A 9,888-nucleotide genomic window follows, 5' to 3' on the forward strand; every position below is an offset into this window, starting at 1 on the left:
AAAAAAAAAAAAAAAAAAAGAAATATTTTCATTAATGGCAGCTACCAGAAACCACATTAGCAACTGGACCAAGAGAAAGCCAAAAATCTAAACCAGTTACCCACAAACTAGGCCTGCGGCCTGCTTCTGTAAATAAAATCTTATTGGAACATTGCCACACCCACTCATTTTCATACTGTCCCCGCTACTCCTGTTGTAATGGCCGTGTGGAGTCGATGCAACAGAGACCATATGCCCGCGCAGCTGAAAACATTCCCTCTCTGGCCCTTTTCGCAAAGTCGGCCGCCCCTTGTGTGAAACATGAATGCACTGACTGCCCTCGGCTGAGGCGAGGCCCGGCCAGGCGCTCTGCTCCCTCCACGTGGAGCTGCGTCAGTTGTGCTGGGCCCAGATGCCACAATGAAGCGGGCCTGTGAGACTTTCCAAGAGATGTTAAGAGGCAGGAGTTTCACTCATGGCAGTGAGCCTTTTAAAAAGTGCATTGGCCAGGTGCAGTGGCTCAGGCCTGAGATCCCAGAGCTTTGGGAGGCTGAGGCAGGCAGATCACTTGAGATCAGAAGTTCAACACCAGCCTGGCCAACATAGTGAAACCCCATCTCTACTAAAAATACACAAATTAAAAATTAGGCCAGGCACAGTGGCTCACACCTGTAATCCCAGCACTTTGGGAGGCCAAGGAGGGTGGATCACAAGGTCAGGAGATCGAGACCATCCTGGCCAACATGGTGAAACCCTGTCTCTACTAAAATACAAAAAAATGAGCCGGGTGAGGTGGCCCACACCTGTGGTCCCAGCGACTCGACTCGGGAGGCTGAGGCAGGGGAATCGCTTGAACCCGGGAGGCAGAGGCCACAGTGAGCTGGGATCTCCCTGCTGCATTCCAGCCTGGGCAGCAGATAGAGACTCTGACCCAAAAAACAAAAACAAAAACAAAAAAACTAATTTCATCCCCTGCTACGTTCCCTGGCTGCGGTCCACCACGACATATTTGTCAGGCACCACGGCCGGTTCTATGGACATCTAGAAAGGGCATCCCAAGAGCTGCAGGGACACGCTGTCTACGGGGAGCCGGGCGGCAGGGTGCCACACAGCTGAGCCTGGAGGGTAAGACACTGGCCCCCATTCCTGGGCTGCCTTGGGGAACCTGGATGGCAATTTACATAACAAGCCAGTGAATTTGCTGGAGAAAGGACAAAATGTTCCACAAAGTGTTAGCTTTAAAAAAAAAAGGAAGGAAAAATGATGGCGTCTAGTGGTCTAGGACTCCAGAGGAAGGCTTGGAAGGGAACTGGCAAGCGTTGCTGTCCCCCAGCTGCCCCCAGTGTGGGCGAGGGAAACCTCACCCAGGTACACACCTTGGTCTCCTGGTTGTTCTTGTTCTCGATGCCATAGATCTCCTGCAGGAGGTAGCTGACCCGGTCCACCTGGAGAGCAGAGAGGGGCTCGCTGGGCCCTTGCCAACCGCCATGTAAGGGCTCCTCCACACCCACCTGGCCTAGCCCTGCCTCCAAGGTTCCAGGCCTCTGTCCCAGGGGCCCGTCCAGCTCAACCCCTGGGGGCCAGGAAAGGCGCAGGGAAAACCTGCTGCCTGCCCCCACCCAACCAGCAGCACCTGGAACAGGGCTGGAGCTGGTGGCTCTCCCCACCACTGGGGGCCTGGAGCCAACCCACAGGCCCAACCACCACCACCTCACCACCCCCAACACCACTCAGTTCCACCGCCACCAGCCTCACAAGGACAGCAGGAGCCGACGCCTAAAGGCACCAGACAGCAGCCTAGGTGCTCACTGCTTTCCAGACCCTCCTTCCACAAGACATGAAAGCCTCTCTGGTTTCAAAGCCACCAAAGCAATGTCTCCAAGCTGATTCTGTCCTGCCGCCCACTCGCAACCCAAAAGCCTCATACTGACCACACTGCAAAGCAGTCTGTGCTGATGGGTTTCCCGCGAACCACGGGCCAGGACCACCACTCCAGGGAGCCCAGGGCCTGCTGGCCAGCTCCCTCAACACGAGGCCCTGCCCACCACCGGGGTCTCCTAGTCCCCTGGCACCTGCAGGGACCTGGACCTGCTAGAGTTTGCTCCACCTCTCTTTTGTTTATTTGTGATCTACATTTTAAATAGAGACAGGGTCTCACTACATTGCCCAGGCTGGTCTCAAATCCCCAGGCTCAAGCAATCCTCCCACTTCCACCTCCCATAGTGCTGGGATCATAGGCATGAGCCACCGCACCTGGACAACCTATCATCCAAAAAGCCAACAGATGGCCAGGTGCAGTGGCTCACACCTGTAATCCCAGCACTTTAGGAGGCCAAGGCTGGTGGATCACTTGAGACCAGGAGTTCGAGACCAGCTTGGCCAACACGCCAAAACCTCATCTCTACAAAAAATACACAAATTAGCCTGGAATGGTGGCGTGTGCCTATAGTCCCAGCTACTCGGGATGCTGAGACACAAGAATTGCTTGAACCCAGCAGGTGGAGGTTGCAGTACACTGGGATCATGCCACTGCACTCCAGCCTGGGCAACAGAGTGAGACTCCATCTCAAAAATACAGAACAAGACAAAACAAATTAACTGAGTGTGGTGGCACACACCTGTAGTCCCAGCTACTTGGGAGGCTGAGGCACGAGAATCATTTGAACCTAGGAGGCAGAGATTGAAGTGAGCTGAGATCGCACCACTGCATTCCAGCCTGGGCGACAGAGCAAGACTCTGTCTTGTCTCAATAAAATAAAATAAAAATAAAAATTAAATTAAATATAAAAAAAATAAAAAGCTGACAAAAATCATGCCCAAGTGGTGGCTTGAAATAGGTCTTACGTGCCCCAACAGTACACACAGGGTAACTGCTAGGCACAGCCTAGGACATCTCATTGCAAGATCTAACACTGCTGTTTAGGGAACCCCATATCCTCTAAATCCTCAGCGGCTACACGTGAGGCCACCAGGAACAACACTTCCCAATACAGCATCCCAGGATTACTGACCCCAGAGAACAGATGGACTACTCTATAGCTCCACTTATTCTAGGCTATTTTATCCTTCAAGTATTGATGAAGTCAAGCCAAGTCTCTGTCCAATACTTCCTTGTAAGGAAGAGAAGGAGCTGCAGACTTTGTTTCTGGTCTCTTTCCTTCCTTTTCCATCCATCCATTCATTCGGCAAATATTTACTCAACACTATATTCCAGACACCATGGCCCAAACTGGACAGAACTCAGGGCCTGCAAGAGTCCCTGCACATGGTGGGCATGCAATACACATACGCTCACCCAAGACAGGGACCCAATGTCCCACAGCTTAGAGCTCTGCAGGGAAGTCAACAGGCTCTTGCACAGCTATCTTTTTTCTTTTTTGACAGACTCTTACTCTGTCACCCAGGCTGGAGTGCAGTGGTATGATCTCAGCTCACTGCAACCTCTACTGAGATGGTACAGGTATGTGTTACTACACCCGGTTAATTTTATTTTTAGTAGAGACAGGGTCTCACCATGTTGGCCAAGCTGGTATCAAACTCCTGGGCTCAAGTGATCTGCCCACCTCGGCCTCCTTAAGTGCTGGAATTACAGGCGTTAGTCACTGTGCCCAGCCCCTGCACAGTTATTTCAAAGGCAGCAAGGGTGGCCTAGGAAGAGCAGTGCATGAAGAGTACTGAAGAGTGTGTGTGAGTGTGTGTCTATATGTGAGTAGGAGTAAGTGTATGTGTGTCTATACATGTGTCTATGTGTGTCTGTGTATGTGTGTGTGTGTGTCTGTGTGAGTGTATGTGTGTAGGTGTCTGTATATGTGTGTATGAGTGTCTACGTGAGTGTATGTGTGTCTTTGTATACGTCCGTGACTGTGTGTCTATGTACATGTGTGCGAATGATCGTGAGTGTATGTGTATGTATGTGTCTGTATATGTGTGCGAGGGAATGTGTGTCTATGTATGAGCATGTGTATGAGTATGCATGTGAGTGCGTGAGTGTATGTGTATCAGTGTGTGCCTATGTGTGCGAAGTGAATGTCTGTCTATGTATGTGCGTGTATGAATGTCTATGTATGTGTGTGAATATGTATGTGTCTATGTATGAGTATGTGACTGTGTATATGTACATGTGTGTCTATGTATGAGTGTGTGATTGTGAGCGTATGAGTGTGTCTATGTACGTGTGTGTGACTGAGTGTGTGTCTGAGTATGTGTGTGTGATTATATGTGAGTGTGAGTATGTGTGCATATCTGTGTGCGAGTATGAGTGTGAATGTATGTGTATGTGTGTCTATGTATGTGTGTACATGTGTCTACATGTGAATGTATGTGCATGTGTCTATGTATATGTGTGCAAGCAAATGTGTCTGAGTATATGTGCATGTGTACATGTGTGTCTATGAGTGTGTGAATATATGTGCGTGTGTACGTGTGTGTCTATGTATGTGTGTCTATGTATGACTGTGTCTATGTATGGGTATATGTGTCTACAAGTATGTATGTGATTGTGTATGTATGAGTATGTGTGTCTATGTATGAGTATATGTGCGTGTGTTCGTGTGTGTCTATGAGTACGTGTATCTATGTATGAGTATGTGAGTATATGTGCGTGTGTTCGTGTGTGTCTATGTATGAGTATGTGTGTCTATGTATGAGTATGTGTGTCTATGTATGAGTATGTATGGGATTGTGTGTGTGTGTATTAATTCAAACGGGCAGTATTTCCTCTGATGACTTACGATTTGCTTCTGCTTTAAAGGCTTCACAGAGAAGCTGCCGTCCATGTGCTGCAGGGGAGAAAGACACAGAGGTTAAGGTGGTCAAGCTGGCGCCTCTGAGCACCCCTGTGTGGCCTCCAGGGTCGGCCACCCTGCCCCAGCCAATCCATGCCCGTAGCTGGAAAAAGAAAAAAAAAAGAAAAGGATGGGGCCACCTGAAAACTAAAAAGCCAAGATTTCTCAAAATACGGTCCTCAGGCCTGGCTGTGAAACTATCTGAAGCCTCCTGAACATACAGCCCTGGGACCCTGCGCTGACCCACAGAACCCAACTCTCCTCGGTTGGTCTCAAGCACACTCAAGCTGAAGGCCCGTCAGCCAAGTTGATGGACAAGGGCCTCCTGCACACCGAGAAGCAGCGCCTGGCAACGAAAATCAAGACAAACAAAACAGGTTCCTGCTCTCCCAGGGCCCGGCTGAGTTAGAAAGACAGAGCGGGACCACGCACAGGGGTGCACACGCAGGGAACCGCAGAGCTCTAAAAACGCGGGAACGAAATAGAACAAGCGTGCCCGGTGGTATCCAGGGAAACACACCACCGCTCACAGCTTGACAAGGTTAATTACGGCGACCTCGCAACAGCACTCACTATCCCTTCTCAGTCAACCATGACCAGCACTCAGAATTTTCCGGTGAGGCTGGCGGGTTCTGACAGAAATTTCCAGAATGCTGGACTCCAAAAATAAAGCAGTTTCCCACTGGGTTCTGTACTCGAAGCACAAAATGGACCGGTTTGCCAGATATGGCCCATCTGCCTCTGCCAGAGGGGGCAGATGTGTCAACAGTCACCGTGGCTTCTGACAAGGCCGGGCTGGGGAGAGAAGCTGGGGAGCCCAGTGCTAAAAAGGCAGAAGGCTGCCCTCTGCCCGGGGCACTTGCGTCACCACAGTCTGTGGTCCTGGACTCAGGAGAGAACAGACCCAGCCTCGTCACAGGACACACAGACAAGGGTCCTCTACTCAGCTTACAGAACCCCCGACCTTGGGGTGCTCTAGAAAGACCCAGATCACAGGGAGGAGCTGGACTGTGCACTTAAGAGTTCTCAGGGGCTGTGGCCACACATGGGGCTGGAGGTGGGTGGAGAGCCTGGGCTAGGCAGGACCCAGAGGCAGCGTGAAGCCCGAAGCAGGCAGACTGGGCCTTGTCTCACGGGATCCTTTTCCCCTCCTGACTCCGGGGCCGCAGGATGGTGCCACGCAGACCTGCAATGGCAGGGTGCTGATGAACGTCAGTGTACACTGGGGGGGGCCATCGAGGCACTAACAAACAAGGGTGCGTCCCATCACCTCCGCCAAGTTCTCAGGAGAAACCAATGCCAGCTGGGCAGCAGCCCCTCGTCCATCCTGCCAGCGTTCCCTGAGTGTCTGCTCTGTGCCAGGTGTCAAACTCAGCTCTGAGGATGCCACGACATCCAAGAGGAGAGGGCTGCCTTCGTGAACATCAAGCGGGGACAGCAGATGTTTGTTCTGAGTGGTGTCAGGAAAAGCCTCCTGCAAGGAGTGGGGCCTGACCAGTCCGCACGGTCAGGATGTGGCAGCCAGGTGGGGGAAGGAGCAGCAGGACTGGGGCTCTGTGACATGTGCCAGGTGACACCCAAGGACACTGAGCCTGGTGGGAAAAGGCTACAGCCCAAGGAGGTAACAACACTGCTGATCTCTGCACACCCCAGGGTGAAGTAAGTCTACCGCAGGGAGCCCACCTTCTGGGAGCCCCAGCCCGTGTCAGCAGGCTCTACAGAATTCTAGAGGGCTGGCCTCAGTCTAGAACATTCTCCCTTGACATACTCCAAGTACCCTTTGAAAAGCGTCTTGGCCAGGTATGGTGGCTCACACTTATAATTCCAGCACTTTGGGAGGCCAAGGTGGGAGGATCACGTGAGGCCAGGAGTTTGAGACCAGCCTGGGCAACACAGCGAGACCTCCTCTCTATAAAAACAATTTTTTTTAAATTAGCCAGACACGGTAGTGTACTCCTGTAGTCCCAACGACTCAGGAGGCTGAAGCGGCACGATCTCTTAAGCTCAGGAGGTCAAGGCTGCAGTGAGCTGAGATCATACCACAGCCCTCCAGCCCAGGCAACAGAGCAAGAAACTGTTTAAAAAAAAGATGGCCAGATGCGGTGGCTCATGCCTGTAATCCAAGCACTCTGTGGGGGGGCGAGGCGGGTGGATCACCTGAGGTCAGGAGTTCGAGAACGGCCTGGTCAACATGGTGAAACCCCATCTCTACTAAAAACACAAAAAATTAGCCAGGCATGGTGGTGGACACCTGTAATTTCAGCTACTCGTGAGGCTGAGGCAGGAGAATCCCTTGAACCAAGAGGTGGAGGTTGCAGTGAGCCGAGATCATGCCATTGCACTCCAAGCCTGGGTAACAAGAGCGAAACTCCGTCATCTCAAAAAAATAAAATAAAAATAAAATAAAATAAAATAAAGGCCAGGCACAGTGGCTCACACCTGTAATCCCAGCACTTCAGGAAGCCGAGGAAGGCAGATGACCTGAGGTCAGGAGTTCAACACCAGCCTGGTCAACATGGCAAAGCCCCGTCTCTACTAAAGATACAAAAATTAGCCAGGTGTAGCCAGGTGCAGTGGCTCATGTATGTAATCCCAGCACCTTGGGAGGCCGAGGCAGGTGGATCACGAGGTCAGGAGATCAAGACCATCCTGACTAGCACAGTTAGCACAATGAAACCGTCCCTACTAAAAATGCAAAAAATTAGCTGGGTGTGGTGGCAGGTGCCTGTAGTCCCAGCTGCTTGGGAGGCTGAGGCAGGAGAATGGTGTGAACCCCGGAGGCAGAGGTTGCAGTGAGCCGAGATTGCACCATTGCACTCCAAGCCTGGGTAACAAGAGCGAAACTCCGTCATCTCAAAAAAATAAAATAAAAATAAAATAAAATAAAATAAAGGCCAGGCACAGTGGCTCACACCTGTAATCCCAGCACTTTGGGAGGCCGAGGCAGGTGGATCACGAGGTCAGGAGATCAAGACCATCCTGACTAGCACAGTGAAACCCCGTCTCTACTAAAAATACAAAAATTAGCTGGGCGTGGTGGTGGGTGCCTGTAATCCCAGCTACTCGGGAGGCTGAGGCGGGCGCATTGCTTGAACCGGGGAGGCAGAGGTTGCAGTGAGCCGAGGTCATTGAACTCCAGCCTGGGTGACAGAGTGAGACCCTGTCTCAGGAAAAAGAAAAAAAACAAAAAAAGCAAATGCAAAGCCTCCTGATAGCGGCGCTCAGCCTCGGGACCAGAATTCTGGAAAGCAGGAAGCCACAGGCACACCCCCACCTGCCCCGGGCCCTTGACACTCAGCCACCCCACGAAGCCCCAACCCCTGCTCAGCCTTATCTCAAAAGACCACCCCCTGCCCAGCTCCCAGGTCCTCGGGAAGGTGATGGCCAGATGGCACTTACCTTTTCAAAGGCGGCCAAGAGCACGTGGGCATGGCCGGTCACTTCCACCACTGCTGGGGAGAAAGGGGCAGAGCAGTCAAGAATCCGGGCCTGCCCTACCCAGGCATCTCACCTCCCCGAGCCTGGCAGGCCTGAGGCACCAAGGGCTCAGCCTGCGCAGAGTCCAGAGTCCAGAGTCTGTTCTGGGACCCGCCCTCCTGCACTTTCCACTTCCTCACCTGCCCCAGACTCCAAGCTGCCCACACACCCCGCCTTGTGGCGAGCCCAAGGCCCTGTGCCTGGCCTGCTTCATCACTGCTGCAAGCACTCCTCCCTCAGGACGCGCTTCCTCCTTGCATGGCCTGCACGCCCAGGAGGATGGAAGAGGATGCACTCACCATCTCCTTCATCTACCACAGCCTGGATGACCACTGGAAACACGCCTCGGTCCAGGTCAAAGTTCAGCTGAGGAGAGAGTTGGCAAGAACGGTCAGGACCCACACAGCCAAGCCTGGAAGCCTGGAGTCGGTCAACAGATGAGCTGGAGAAAGCAGGCAGCAGCAGAGCTCAGAGGACACGCCTCGAGATGGCAGGAAAGGCGGATGCCAGGCTTGGCACCTTTTTAATGTGTGTGTTAAAACAGATAAAACATAAACTCTGCCATTTTAACCACGTTTCAACAGCGTTGAGTAAAGTACATTTAAAATGTCATGCAACTGCCACCATCCATTTCCAGAACTTTTCATTACCCAAACAGAAAGCCCACGCATAGCCATCAGCACCCACACACTCTCCGTTCCCTCCCCCAGCCCTCAGAAGCCACCACGTGCTTCCTGTCTCAAGGGATTTGCCATTTTCGGACCTGTCATTTACATGGAATTGCACAACAGGTGACCTTCTGTCTAGGTATATTTCCAAAGTTCACCCACGGAGCAGCACGCATCGGTGCTGCTTTCCTTTTTCTGGCCAAGTAACAGGCACTGTGTGGACATCCACACGCTGTGCACGCATTCCTCCGTGACGGACACCGGACTGGGCCTGCGTCCTGGCTACGGTGAGCAGTGCTGCGCAAGTGTCTGCCTGAACCGCGTTTTCGGTTCTCCTGGGTGCGTGCCTTGGAGGGGAAGTGCTGGTCACTGGGCAACTCCCTGTGACTTTTGAAGGCACCTGGCTTGGCCCCAGAAAACACAAAAGGCAAGCGAGGGAGACCACGAGGCTGGCTTGAGTCCAAGGAGAAGCTTCCTCCTGCTTTCATCCCAACCCTGCCATGCACAGGCTGAAGGCCACCCTCTTCCCCACGGCCCCCAGGACCCCAGCAGTCAGCCCAGCACAGTACCATCTTCTTGGAGCCCTACTCCCCGGTACTGCTCTGCGGGTCTCGCCCTGCCCTCTGCAGGCCAAGTCTTTCTCTGGGCCTCAGGAAGCACTTGGCCCCTGGGCTTCTATCATTCAGACCCTGGTAACCAGGAAAGCCACTGGCCACCATCGGGCTCCCTGACTCGCTCCGTGGAGGGCAGGGAACCTGTCTCTCCAGTGACCATGACATCCTCGGTGTCTGGCACAGAACAGCAATGGACACATGCACCTGTTTATTCTGGGAGGAAAAAGAATCATTTATTTCTCAATAAAGATTTACTGAAAGAAGGGATACTGGCTGCGCCACTGTGAGCATTCTAAAAGCCAGCGAATCATTTGCTTAACATGAGTGAATTGCAGGAGATGGTAATTATAACACAATAAAGGTGTT

The 9,888-nt window shown here is 52.4% G+C and overlaps 1 protein-coding gene across 1 annotated transcript in view; it reads right to left on the reverse strand.

The window, feature by feature from the left end:
* Window positions 1-9,888, reverse strand: part of MGRN1 (mahogunin ring finger 1, E3 ubiquitin protein ligase) — a 41,651-nt gene that overhangs the window by 17,579 nt on the left and 14,184 nt on the right. The window contains exons 5-9 of the mRNA XM_011978498.1: window positions 8,540-8,606; window positions 8,163-8,212; window positions 4,710-4,757; window positions 1,344-1,424; window positions 959-1,020 (exon numbers count right to left, since the gene is read on the reverse strand). Coding sequence (XP_011833888.1) covers window positions 959-1,020; window positions 1,344-1,424; window positions 4,710-4,757; window positions 8,163-8,212; window positions 8,540-8,606 — 308 coding nt within the window. The remainder of the gene's footprint in view (window positions 1-958; window positions 1,021-1,343; window positions 1,425-4,709; window positions 4,758-8,162; window positions 8,213-8,539; window positions 8,607-9,888) is intronic.

Source organism: Mandrillus leucophaeus, unplaced genomic scaffold (genome assembly GCF_000951045.1).
Source record: "Mandrillus leucophaeus isolate KB7577 unplaced genomic scaffold, Mleu.le_1.0 Scaffold195, whole genome shotgun sequence".
NCBI classification, from domain to species: domain Eukaryota; kingdom Metazoa; phylum Chordata; class Mammalia; order Primates; family Cercopithecidae; genus Mandrillus; species Mandrillus leucophaeus.